Consider the following 13,982-nt stretch of genomic DNA (forward strand, 5'->3'; position numbering starts at 1 on the left):
CTAAAACTCAATCTGGTCCAATAATATATATATATATTTTAAAAAATCAAGATCAGGTCTAAATGTGCATCTCTATGTGCATCAAGGATATCTACACACAATTTCCATAATATCCATTGTAGCCCTATAGATATATAGTAGAATAGAAAATTGTGAAGATTATGAAGAATCAGGACCATGTCAATTGGATTTTTTTTTTTTATGAGAGATGTCAATTGGATCTTTATTTGTGCTCTTTGTAGTCAATAAAAAAGGTTCTGCACAATTTCAAATTGAGCTCATTCGTATAGTTTTGGAATTGAAAAGAGAGATCTGTTGTTTGGAACCCCTTTCGTACATTTGACTTGTTGTTTGGACTCTCTTTTTTCAGTGTTGCAATTTGGACCCCCATTCAGAAACTAGCAATTTGGCTTGATAAATTGTCACGTCAGAAGATCCAACATAAGTTTATCATCCAATTCACCTAGTTGTTTTGTAAATCCTAAAAGTCAATTTTGGTGATAAAGGGATTAAGGGTTTGTGAGGAATTAGATGACTTAAAGATGAAGAAGAAGAAAATGAGTTAAATAAACTAGAGAGTCAAAACTGCAATATTGATTATATAAGGGTAAACTAGGAATTATTTAAAGTATAACTTTAGAACCATAATATTCTCAGGTGATTCCATCAAAAAGGAGTCCAAAGTGCAACAATGAAAAAATGGAGTCCAAACAGCAAGTCAATTATACGAAAGGGACCCAAACATCAAATCTTCCAAATTGAAAATTTTGAGATGTTTATAAGCATCTCAAAAACTCACTTATTTAGGTGGCAAAAGTTATTTTTTTTATTTATTTACATGAGGAAGTTAATATATGCTATTATGTGTCGAAAGGTGTGATGTCTCCAACGCAAAGATATTTGTCAAAACATTTTGTTATGAACAAGAAATAACACTTCCTCAATAAAAATAACATAAAACCATCACACAAGACTATTGTTAAATTCGATTATCCATGTGGGTCTTAAATGTTGCTGTAAGATAAAAGATATGAGAGGGAGAGAAGAGTTGTATTGATAGTTCAATTTAGCTATTACATCTTTGGCCCTTTATATAGGCTCTACAAGAGAGTCACAATATTAGCCCATCCAATGTGGGACTATTCATTCAAGACACTCATAGACTATCTATTCTCTAACACTCCCCCTCAAACCAATGTACTTATCAAGATATTGATAAGTACAATGGTTTGATACAATAAAACCTTACTCATTACAATAACATCTAAAAACAAAATAACTTAAAGGCAAAACAACTTTTGTTCTTCTCTTGAATCAATGGTGATTTGGGTTCCTCCATAGACTTCCTCCATAATACTCCCCCTCAAACTAATGGGACTTGCAAGTGTGGAAGACCATGAGTTTGAATAGATTTCCCTTGATGATGCTTCAAATTCTTACTACTAATGTTGGTGTTGCTTTAATGTGTGTGCTTGAAGTAAATAAGATGTAGATTAGTTGTAGTTTTGGCCCACTTGGGCTTTAAACAAGAAAGAAGAAGCATGATAGCTAGGTCCACTTGAGAATGAGAAAGAAAGATGAAAAGAGAGAAAAGCTTAGCCTACTTGGGCTTGAAAGAGAAAAGAGAAAAACATAATAGATTGGCCCACTTGGGCTTGAAAGGGAAAAGAGAAAAACATAATAGATTGGCCACTTGGGATTGAAAGAGAAATAGTTGAAAGAGAGAAGCTTAAAAACTTGGCCCATTTGGGCTTGAGAGAGAAAAGAAAAGCTTAATAGCTTGGCCCATTTGGGCTTTAAGAAGAAAGATTTGTAAGAAATTTAGAGTGAGAAAGGTAAAGTATGAAAAAGATTTTAGAGGCACACTTGAACACATCATCACACCAAGTTATAGGCAACACAATTCCCATGAATTTTTTTTTTTTTTTGAAAGCACCAAGTAGTTCTAGCATCATTCTTAAGAGCATATGAGAGAAGCCCAGCAACTTTAAACTTTTTGAATCCGAAATCTTAAAGGCACCACATGCAAAAGAAACCCTAAATCTCATTTAAGAACAACAGCCTTCTTCTTCTTCCCTCTCACTTTCTCTTTTTAGAAAATCTGCATTTCTTAATGTTAAAACACACTCTCACTCTCACCATCACCAACCGCCACCAACAAGCACTACCTATACGGCTCATATCTGACCTCAATCAACTCCCCAACAACCACTTCATCAGAATTAAGAAGAGAATATAGAAAAGAAATGGACTCTCCATGAAACACAAATACTAAAGTTGATGAAAAGAGTAGAAAAATGAAGATGAAACTTACTGCCCTTCACTCCTTCCTTACTTATTTAGATAGAGAAAATAGAGAGGTGGAAAGTAAAGAAGTTTTAGAAATAGTGAGATGAGAGATGAGAGGGTGATGGAACAAACAGAGATTTTAGAAGAGGGGTTTTTTTTTTGTATAATAATAAGAGGGAGAAGAGAAATCACTTGTTTTGTTAATTTGAAGGTACTGCTAAGATGACCATTAGTACCACTAACACAGCCATGTCTTTTGACAAGATCATTAAGTAGCTAGAAGAGAAGAAAGTGTACAAACTTACAGTGTTTTAGAAATAGTGAGAGGAAAGATATAATGGGTTTTGAAGTTTGAGAGAGATAGGAAAGATATAATGGGTTTTGAAGTTTGAGAGAGATAGAGAGCTTTTACATTTGGGATTTGAAAAGACCACCATTAAAGTTGAACAAATTGTTTGTTTTACTCTTTTAAATCATCATCTCCTACTATTAATAAGTAGGGATAAATGGATCTAAGAGTTAAAGATTGATCTTCAATCCTTCAAACTTTAATGGTGAAAACCATTGTTGAAGACTTACATGAAGACTCAAAATCTTTGAAACTTGACTACTAAAAAATAAGAAAAACTAATTTATTTAGATTGAAAAGGTAAAGTAGAAAACTATTCCGGTAATACTCCGGCGACACTCCGGCGGACGGTAGTCATTGACGGACTACCGCCGCCGGTTAATCGAAAACCAAGGATCTAACTCTTTAGAGTTTATAAGCTCTGATACCATGTAAGATAAAAGATATGAGAGGGAGAGAAGAGTTGTATTGATAGTTCAATTTAGCTATTACATCTTTGGCCCTTTATACAGGCTCTACAAGAGAGTCACAATATTAGCCCATCCAATGTGGGACTATTCATTCAAGACACTCATAGACTATCTATTCTCTAACACTCCCTCTCCAAAAAAAAAAAATAAAATAAAATAAAAAAATAAATGGAGGAAGTCTATGGAGGAACCCAAATCACCATTGATTCAAGAGAAGAACAAAAGTTGTTTTGCCTTTAAGTTATTTTGTTTTTAGATGTTATTGTAATGAGTAAGGTTTTATTGTATCAAACCATTGTACTTATCAATATCTTGATAAGTACATTGGTTTGAGGGGGAGTGTTAGAGAATAGATAGTCTATGAGTGTCTTGAATGAATAGTCCCACATTGGATGGGCTAATATTGTGACTCTCTTGAATCAATGGTGATTTGGGTTCCTCCATAGACTTCCTCCATAATAGTTGCATATAAAATAAAGTATATATATCACAGACTGTGTGGAGTGATGGGACGATGAAATCGTGTCCAACACCGTTCGCCAACAGTAGAAGCGTGATTAAATGGAAATATTTAAGAGAGACGAGAGGTTTATCGTTAAATGAAGTAAAACGGGATGTGCCTATAGCATTTGCGCCTTCCATTTTTATTGGGAGTTTCATAAAGATCACATCCGACGGCTGGTATAGATCATTTTATGTAAATCGACTCAAAATGGAAGGGTATTAATGTCAACAATTAATTTCTAACTTCTTGAAACTACTACTGGACTTTTATCCCCTCATTTGTATTAGATATTATTAGATATGCGAACTTCCAACAAATTAACTGCAAGACTATTGTAGGCATTTACTAGATACCTAACAATTATGGGAGGAGATCGTAGAAAGAAGAGAAATTAGTGAGAGGATAACAGTTACAATATCTCAAAACTACATAAATCACTTTCCCTCACCCGCACACGTATTTTTCTCCACTAAATATGGTTTTATTTTTCTCTCTCTCCCTCTCCTCTCCTCTGTGCAGCTCTCTAATTTCAGATGGTTACGGCGTTAACAAGAGGGATCTGCCGCGGACCCGGCGGAAACTTAGTACTGAACAAGGAATGAACAAAGAAAGTTTTATTTCCTTATTATTGTAAATAGAAATATCCTATTTATATACTTGTAATTATAGTTTTTAGTTTTACTTCATTCCCTTATGTAAATTTCTCTCTTATAAAACTCTATATGTACTTGTTCATCGTCTGTATAAAACACCTTTGATTTAATATTCTTTGTGCGGATTTCTTATTTTAACATGGTATATCTGCATAGAATTTTTTTTCGACGTTATTTGGGATATTTCTTGTTCTTTATTTGATTTCTATCTTTGCACTCGAAGGTCGGTATTTATCAATCTCGATTGCTCCCATCTATTTTATCTTTTGTCTAGCTTCCAATCAATATATTTTAGTTAGATTAGATCGGTTTTATATTATTTTTCTATTATTCGAACCTGACAATAGGTCAAACCACGATTTTTTTTTCCCTTCCCGCTCTGACATTGTAGTTAGATCAGATTCTTATTCCCTCCCACAAAGAATTGGGTTTAAAACAAACCCGGCTACGCAGTCCACTTTACTAAGCAAGTGTGTATAACATCAACTCCTCTTGGGGTGTCTTTACTACATACTTGAGGCCCAATAGGTCCTGGAACCCTCTCTCAGTCCGTTCCACATGCCCGCGCCTCACTTGCCCAACTAAACCGAGCCTCACCTGGCCCAGCTAAGCTGCACCTAACCCTTGCTTGATTCCCTTTCTTCTTTCCGAAAGAAGAAACGACTTTGCACAACCTCTAGGGTTTATTACCACTCACCCGACCACTGACCACCGTTAACAAACCTCCTGCTGGCACCTTCAAGGGTTTGCTGCAGACACAATCGGTGATATTGCGGCGCCGATGACGGATCTTTTTAAACCCTCGACTGACTTACAATCTCTTCACATAACTTTCTCTCATTAGACTCTTCACTGTGGTAGCCCTAATTTCATCACCTACTGTTTAGTTTATGACTCTCATCGACGTTTAGACCACATCGACATTTAAACCATCAACCGAACCTTCACGCGACCATACCATTTTTTCTAGCCACTTTTTCCTACCAAAACTTGATAAAGTCGTTTTCTCACATATTCGTGGCAGTACTTTCATAGTCACTTTTGTTTTTTTTCGACACTAAGGACACTGTTGGAAATACCTTTATTAGTCACAGTTTTTATTTTTTTTACAGAACTGTCGTCTTTTTTATTTTCTCTATGTTTTTTTATATATATTTTCTTTATTTGGCCTGTTTCCGGACTACTAACTTTGTGTTTGTTTTTTGTTGTTTTTTCTTTCTCAAACAACTTTCATCATGGCTGATGAATCATCTCTTGTTGCCGACACTGTGGTTTTTGACAATTCCTCCCCTATGGAGATGGCTTCTCATCCGACTGATGATGTTTACCATGTTCATCCATCTGCCAATCCAACGTCGATTTTTTACCTTCGATTTTTTTTCTGGCAATGACTATTTTAGATGGGCTTGTGGCATGAAAATGACCTTTATTGCAAAAAAACAAACAAAAATTCGTTGATGGCTCTCTTCCACCGCCAGTAGACCCGTTAACACTTCATGCTTGGACCCGTTGTGACATCATGGTCTCTAGGTAGCTCCTTAATTCTGTTTTCCTAGAAATTCTTCGTAGTATACAACATTCTCCTTCATCCCTGGTAATCTGGCAGAGTCTAAAGAATAATATGTCAATCCAATTATTCCCACATGTTTGAATTACGTAAATCTATCTGTGACCTTCGTCAAGATAGTTTAACGGTTTCTGGCTACTGTTTCACAGTTGAAGACTCTTTGGGATGAGTAGGATGCCTTTATGACTCCTCAACCCTGCTCATGTTGTGTCGGCAAGGACGCTCTTCACTATAACCACGCCATTCATGCCATGGAATTCCTTCATGGTCTCCATGATCGTTTTTCGACTACACGAATCTACATTAATATTCTTCTCAGGAAAGCCCTTCGCCCTCTTGTCAAAGTTCACAATTTAATCAAACAAGCAGAAAAGAAGCAGCGCATTTCTGCAAGGTCTTCATTTGATTATTCTGCCCTTTCCGTCTGAGTTATGGCTCCACTGCCCAAAATTTCTCGTCTGATCAATAGAGAATTCCTCGCCCTTATTTGACTTTGGTAATATACATGGTCATTCAACTGACAAACGCAATAAGAATATTGTATGTGAGCGTTGCAATAAATCAGGTCACCCTATTGAACGTTGCTTCCAGTTACACGGTTATCCCCGCTGCAAACCAAATAGACAAAAGATTTTGGCTATCTCCGATCCTTCCGAGTCGAACAACGCTGCTACTTATCTTCTCTCTCAGGCGGACTATGAACAGATTATGGCTCTTATTGAAGGAGCTTCTAGTCAGACCTCCACGACCACAACTTTTACTGACAGGTAAAATGCTCCCGACTCACTCTCATTGTTGGGTTGTTGATAGTGGCGCCTCTAACCACTTTTGTCTTTTTCTTAAGTGTGTTTAGCTTTTGTGGCATTGCTCCTCAATCTTGCTATGTTCAAAATCCTGATGGGGGAGCAACTACTTAGTTAAACACGTTGGCAGAGTTGCTTTTCTAACACCTTTTCTATTGACAATGTTTATCCCATTCCAAGTTTCCAATTTAACTTGATTCATGTCTGTATATCAAGTAAAGCTATGAATTGTACTGTTAACATTTCTCATGATCGTTATCTTTTTCGGACTCTTTTCACGAACATGCTGATTGGTCAAGCTGATGAAATTGGTGACCTCTACGTTTTATGAGGGATTTTCTCAACATTTTCTTTGAATAAGTCGCACGATGTTTGACAACGTCGTCTTGGACACCCTCGTTTAGGCCATTTACGTTTTTTATCTAAGCATTTGGCTTTATTTCTTGTGATCATTCTAATGACTGTTTTGTTTGCCCTGTAACTACACAACCTAAATTTTCATTTAATAATAGTATTTTTAATACTCCCTCCGTCCCAAATTAAGAGTCCCATATTGGTAATCCAACTTATTTTCATATTTTTTCTTCTTCCAAGTTTACCCTTATTTATTTGACAACTTTTCTTGAAGTAATTCAAGGATTATAATTTTCATTCTAGAAATACATGTAACTTTGCTTAAAGTAATTAACTTTTCTTGAAGTAATTGAAAGATCACAAAGAAAAACCAAACTTTTGTATTGGAAAATGTCAAATATCTTAATTAGCTCAACTAATGCACCACATATTGAAAATAGGGTCATTTCCCTAATGGCCCCCTACTTTGTGACCAGCTTCCTGCCTGGCCCCCCACTTTACGAGAAATACCCATATGGCCCCCTTCCGTTATAACACCGTCACTCTCTCTCCTCCATCATGCTTTCTCTCTCTGCCAACTCACGCCACATCATCTGTTACGCCACCTCATCACCTTCTCCGGCAGAGGTCGCCGGCCGGCCAAATTTCCGGCCGGCGACCTTCAAACTAATTTTTTTTTTTCTCTCTTCCTCTCTCTCTCTCTAAAATTACTCCGGCGAAGGGAGACCTTCGCCGGATTGGTCTGTTCTTAAAGAACAGATCTCGGTCTGTTCTTCACTGAACAGACCCGGGTATGTTCTTCACTGAACAGACCCGGGTCTGTTCTTCACTGAACAGACCCGGGTCTGTTCTTCAAGAACAGACCACTCCGGCGAAGGTCTCCCTTTGCCGGAGTAATTTTAGAGAGAGAGAGAGAGGAAGAGAGAAAAAAAAATTTAGTTTGAAGGTCGCCGGCCGGCGACCTCTGCCGGAGAAGGTGATGAGGTGGCGTAATAGATGATGTGGCGTGAGTTGGCAGAGAGAGAAAACATGATGGAGGAGAGAGAGTGACGGTGTTATAACGGAAGGGGGCCATATGGGTATTTCTCGTAAAGTGGGGGGCCAGGCAGGAAGCTGGTCACAAAGTAGGGGTCCATTAGGGAAATAACCCTTGAAAATATCAAAGAAAGGGTATTCATGGAAAAGTAAGGGATTTTATATGATATATTAGGAATGAGACTCTTAATTTGAGACATCCAAAAAAGGAATAGTGGACTCTTAATTTGGGACGGAGGGAGTAGTACTTTTGTTTTCCAACTTATTTGTGTTGTCATATGAGACCCTTTTCCGGTCTTGTCTTTCACAAACAAACGATATTTCCTCACTCTGGTTGACGACTACTCTCGATACACGTGGAATTTCCCAATGACATCAAAATTTGAGACGAAGAAATATCTTAATTTTTTCATTAATTTTACAATTTAAAAAGTATCAACACTATCAAATTTGTTTCTTCCACGCCGCCTTGTTCTTCGACCTGCCCTATGCAGTCTTTTCGCTCCGACAATGGAGTTGAACTTCTCACCGAGGACTTTCAATCCTAGTTACTGTCCAATGGTATTATTCATCAACGTAGATGCGCCTGCACGCCTCCACAAAATGGGGTTGTTGAACGAAACATTGACACTTACTCGATGTTGCCCGCGTCTTACGCTTCAAACACATCTTCCCCCTCAGTTTTGTAGGTGAATGTTTAAAGACGAAAACTTACCTTATAAATAAGATGTCGACCTCTATTCCATCGCATAAGTCTCCACATAAAAATTCATATGGCACTCCTTCGGACTACTTACACCTCCGTGTTTTCAGATGTCTTTGTTTTGCTCACAATGTCCTCATTACAGAAAAGTTTGATATACGTGTCAAACCTAGCATATTTGTCGGTCACCCCTCTCGTAAAAAAAGTTATACCATTTACGATCTAGAGACCAAATATCTATATGACTCTCGAAATGTTAAGTTTTTTAAGTTACTTGTCCTTTCAAGTAACTTTCCACGCTTCTCTCACTTACACACCTCTCAATCTTGTGGATGACCCCTTAGACTATTCCCCTACGACCAACCGTCGGTCTCAGTTTCGGATGCGTCCGCAAACGTCCCCGTGGCTGTATCTTTCTCCCCATTTGTCTCGGTCAATGGAGACATTTCCTCATCTTCCTACGCGGAGGTGCCAGCTTGTAGTCTCTTTTGATAGCTCACATTCTCTAACCTTCCCACTTCCGCCCTTCTGCCTCATCAGAAATTGAAGATTCACAATCTCTCAACACCTCCCTTGAGGACCATGTGTAGTCTTTATGACCTGTTCACACTCGCAATCCGCCTGCTTATCTGACTGACTACATTCATTCTCGTCTTCTACATGCACTCCTCATCCATCAGACTAGACAAGTTCAAATCAGATAGTACATGCATCGAGTTGGTTCATATTTTTTACCACTTATGGAGTGATTCCCGGTAGGCATGAGGCATACGGCATTCTAAACGGTGATAGGTAGTTACTCTGACGGGTTTTTTTTCCACAGTTCTAACGATTTCGTGCAATTCTTTCACTTTTATTGTGTTTCTTTATCTTTTTTATCGTTGAGATCAAGCCTCTTTTCATTCTTACTAACCTTTCTCTACTTATGATTTTCGGACAACTTTATGATGTCGACCCCTACCACATAATTCTTAAAACAATTTACGACACTCACTACAGAGGAGCAAACAATCATCATAGTCAATGCATCAGATTTAGTCCCTATTGAAATTGCTATCAAGAAAAATGGAGTAATAAAACTTAATAGTGATTAGCGAACTAACATTAGTCATCCAGGATCTGACTATTTAGGGTTATACATAGACCGAAAAACTTCGTTTTTACGGACATAAAGGGCGACACTTACTTGATTCGTTTAACTACATCGACCGAATTAGGGATGACTTTAGATAGACTAATAAATATTTATGCATGACTGGTCAGTTCGGTTCTCATATACTTAAACCGCCACCTGACCAAACTGATTTGGTTTGTTCAAAAACCATATTGTTTTAGTTTTGTTTGGTTCAATTTATTTACTAGCGATCATCTAACCGAGTTGTTAGTTAAGAGACTCTGGTTAAGTCGGCCAGAAGCTAAAAGCAACTGAGAAATTATTAGTGGGGGTTATTCTTTCGAAACTTTTATAAGATCTTCAAAGTTCTTAAGACCTTTGAAGTTTAGCTTTATTGGTTTCTACCTTTTTATAAGAACTTCGAAGTTCTGTGTTATTGGTTCAGACCTTTATTTTAAAACTTTAAAGTTTCGCGTTATTGGTTCAGATATTTTTCTAAGAACTTCAAAGTTTAGTGTTATTGGTTTCCAACTTTTTTTAAGAACTTTGAAAGAACGCGTAATTTTGTACGAAAATTAAGAATTTTTCAAGATAAAGTTACTCATAAAATATTCAAATTCAAAGATTCACCTATATTTATGTGGATCTTTGAAATTCTTACTTTGGGTGTATAAAAAATTATTGACAAACTTGTACGGTAGGGGATGCGGGACGTGCACCCGCACTTGGTCCCCACCACAAGGGGTCATTTCTTTTTTCCTAAAAAGTAACAAGTTACGTACTCCCTACCTCCACAATTTTTTTACTCTTCCTATCTCTCCACTGCTGCTGATTTCTCCTTATCTCAAATCTCTTTTTTTCCCTCTTGAACTCCTTCTCTAATTTGTCTGTCTTCATACCATCCATCTCTTATAAAAAAATTGTTTTCTCATATAAATAATTAAAAAAAATTTCTTTTAATTTTTTTATGTGAGTCAAAGAAGTCTATGTGTTCGATATTTATTTTGAGAGACTACCTTTTTATTTTCTTCTAAAATGGTAAAATAATACTTTGTACGTAGAAATAAAATCTAAAAAGCAAATAAGTTTAATTTATTGGAAAATGATACGCCAATAATATAAGATGGCCATGAGCTTTTATTCTAAAATAATACTTTGTATATAGAAATAAAAACCTTCTTAATATTTTTTTCCTATCGTCTCGTATTTACATAAGAGTGAGATAAAGAGAGAGGTAAAGAGAGAGGTAAAGAGAGAAAAAATAGTGAGGAAGTGAAAGAGAATGGTGGTGTTTGGCGAAGATGAAGAAGAGAAGTAAACAACTAACATCTAAGTTTAGCTCTTAAAATAATATAACTTTCGTTTTAATCTCAACCATTAGTTTGGACGGCTTAGATTTAAAACATACCCTTTAAAATTCTAACAAAAAGTTATAGATCTTCAGAGTTTTAATATAAAGGGTTATTTCCCTAGAGGCCCTCTACTTTGTGACCAGCTTCCGCGTAGCCCCCTACTTTATCAATAATACCGAGAAGGTCCCTTTTTTCCGTTACCGTTAAGTGCCCGTTACTCGCTCTCCTTCATCTCATCACCTCTCTCTCTGCCACGTCAACTCTCTTACCACATCATCATCTTCTCCGATAGGATCGCTGACCGGTCAAAAATTCTGGCGACCGGCTGACGACCTTCATACTTAAAAAAAAATCTCTCTCATATCTCTAAACACTAAATCCCTTCGCCAGAGGTCTGGTTCACCAGATCTTAGGTCTGTTCGTTGAACATGGCTTGAAGGTCTGTTCACGAACAGACCTTCGACGAAGGTCGCCGGAGTGTTTAGAGAGAGAGAAAGGAGACTAATTTTTTTTTTTTAGTATGAAGGTTACCGGTCGGGAGCCGAAATTTTTGACCGACCAGCGACCCTATCGGAGAAGATGATGATGTGGCGAGAGAGTTGACATGGCAGTGAGAGGTGATGAGATGGAGGAGAGAGAGTAACCGACACTTAACGGTAACGGAAAAAGGGGGTATTCTCGGTATTTTCGATAAAGTAAGGGGCTTCGCGAGAAATTGGTCACAAAGTAGGGAGCCTCTAGGGAAATAACCCTAATAAAAAAGTTTCAGAACTTAATGACGTAGGACTTAAGTTCAACAAAAAAAATGACGTAGGACTTTTAATGTCCCAGACCTTTAAAAGTTTCAAAACTTTAATATTTCCAAACCTTTAAAGTTTTAAACATTTATATGCCGTCTTAAAAGTTCTGATATCTTTAGAGGTCTGGAACAAAAAAAACTAGTAAAAAAGTCTTAACAAAAAAGATACCCTTATACATTTACCATTTTCACCTACCACACTCACATTTCTTTCAACCTGAACAAATTTATTAGATTATTTACTATATATACTGCCCAAACAACATGGGATAAATCTTGATGGCAAACTGCTTCCACCGAAACTCGATTCCACAACCTCATGGACTTAAGAGGGGTATCCAACCACTGCACCAATGTCTTGTAACGGCTAACATAGATCGTAGTGGATTTCTAAGAAGAAAAAAAATGGTGAGTACATTTAAAAAATTTCCCATTGCTAATTTGGGATACATGGGAGGCGCTTATAGAATAGCCTGCTAAAAATGGCGTCTTTAGCAGCAACCTCATAAGTCGTATCTATCCCCTTGTCTGGTCATCCATCGTTTTCAAGTCATCACAAGTATTCTCTCTCTCTCTCATCGGTCAGTGGAGACCCGGTGAACTTGTCGTCAGTTCACTGGTAAGATTATCAGATTGTCCGTCAAAAAGCACAAAAATAGAAAAACATCTCGTTTTTCGTGCTTTAAATATTCTTTTTATTCTTTAATTTCTCATTTCTCTCAGACTTCACCTTTAAAAATTCTAAAACCCTAACTCTGCTCATTCATACTCGGACGAATCCGATCTTATCCATTTAGAAGCAAAAGAGAAGAACAATAGCCTCTGGTTATGGAAAGGATCATCGGCGATAAATTCAAGTTAGGAAGGAAGATTGGTAGTGGATCCTTCGGTGAAATCTACCTCGGTGAGCTTCCATTCTGTTTTTTTTTTTTTCTATTTGGATCTTCGATTTTGAGTTTTTGATTTGATTCTGATTCTGATTCTGATTTCCTTTTTGGCTTGATGAATTCTGTTTATTACAGCTACGCATATTGATACGCATGAGATCGTCGCAGTTAAGATCGTAAGTATCAATTGAATTTCTCAATTCTCAGAAAAGTCACCTTTTTGTTTCAAGATTCTGAGAGGAATCGAAAAAAGTTAAGTAATAGATGCCTTGTTTGTATTGTTATTCTTGACCAAATTCTGATTCGTGTTGATTCCTGCAAGATAATTGAGTGAATTTTTTTTTGCTTGTTAGTTCTTATAATCTGATTACCTCAAGTTTTATGTATTGGTAAGAAATAAAATCCATCATTGGGGCAGCTACTAGCAAAGCAAAACACGGATTATCATCTGAAGTGTTTTATGATCCTAAATCCTAATAGTGTTCATAAGCTTCTAATAATTAAAGAAGAAAATTTGAAGTGCTTCGTTGATTACAGAATCGAAGATTATAACGTTTTAATTCGAATATTGTTATCTCTATTGGTTTGCAGGAGAACACCAAGACAAAGCATCCTCAACTTCTTTATGAAGCCAAGCTATACAATATTCTTCAAGGAGGAAGTACGTATTGTGTTACTGAAACTTATTCCGAAGATTTTTTCGACTTCGCCCTTCCTGATGTGTGATGTTAGGTCTCATTTTTTAATGATTTTATTGCCTCAGGTGGTATAGCTGGCATAAAATGGTGCGGAGTTGATGGGGAAGAAAATGTTCTTGTCATCGACTTATTGGGACCAAGTATGGAAGATCTATTTGTCTATTGTGGAAGGAAGTTTTCGCTGAAGACAGTGTTAATGTTGGCTGATCAGATGGTAAGCAACAATCTATTGACTGTTTTTCACTTTTGTGTATTTCTAAAAATACAGCCTTGGGAAGGTGGAGCTTATGTAGAGGCATGTCACAAGAACTTCAGCTGATCCAATACCTTCCGGGTTAGGTTTGTTTAAAGATTGGGAGGAACATTATGTGTTTGCATACCATAGGTAGTACTGACCGCTGGCA

The 13,982-nt window shown here is 37.0% G+C and overlaps 1 protein-coding gene across 7 annotated transcripts in view; it reads left to right on the top strand.

The window, feature by feature from the left end:
* Positions 1 to 12,500: 12,500 nt before the first annotated feature.
* LOC147539561 (casein kinase 1-like protein 3) overlaps positions 12,501 to 13,982 on the top strand; it is a 58,366-nt gene continuing 56,884 nt past the window's right edge. For 4 of the 7 annotated variants that reach the window (XR_015226435.1, XR_015226437.1, XM_086644846.1 and 1 more), the window contains exons 1-4: positions 12,501 to 12,897; positions 13,016 to 13,056; positions 13,472 to 13,541; positions 13,644 to 13,792. Coding sequence is in view for 3 of the 7 variants with exons in the window: in XM_086644846.1 (XP_086500972.1) it covers positions 12,822 to 12,897; positions 13,016 to 13,056; positions 13,472 to 13,541; positions 13,644 to 13,792 (336 nt within the window). In the remaining 4 variants the exon portion in view is untranslated. The remainder of the gene's footprint in view (positions 12,898 to 13,015; positions 13,057 to 13,471; positions 13,542 to 13,643; positions 13,793 to 13,982) is intronic. The other 3 variants (XR_015226436.1, XR_015226438.1, XM_086644847.1) reach the window with 1 other exon arrangement.

Source organism: Eschscholzia californica, unplaced genomic scaffold (assembly GCF_041429995.1).
Source record: "Eschscholzia californica isolate CP2 unplaced genomic scaffold, dmEscCali1.0.p SCAF_5, whole genome shotgun sequence".
In the NCBI taxonomy this organism is placed as follows: Eukaryota; Viridiplantae; Streptophyta; class Magnoliopsida; order Ranunculales; family Papaveraceae; genus Eschscholzia; species Eschscholzia californica.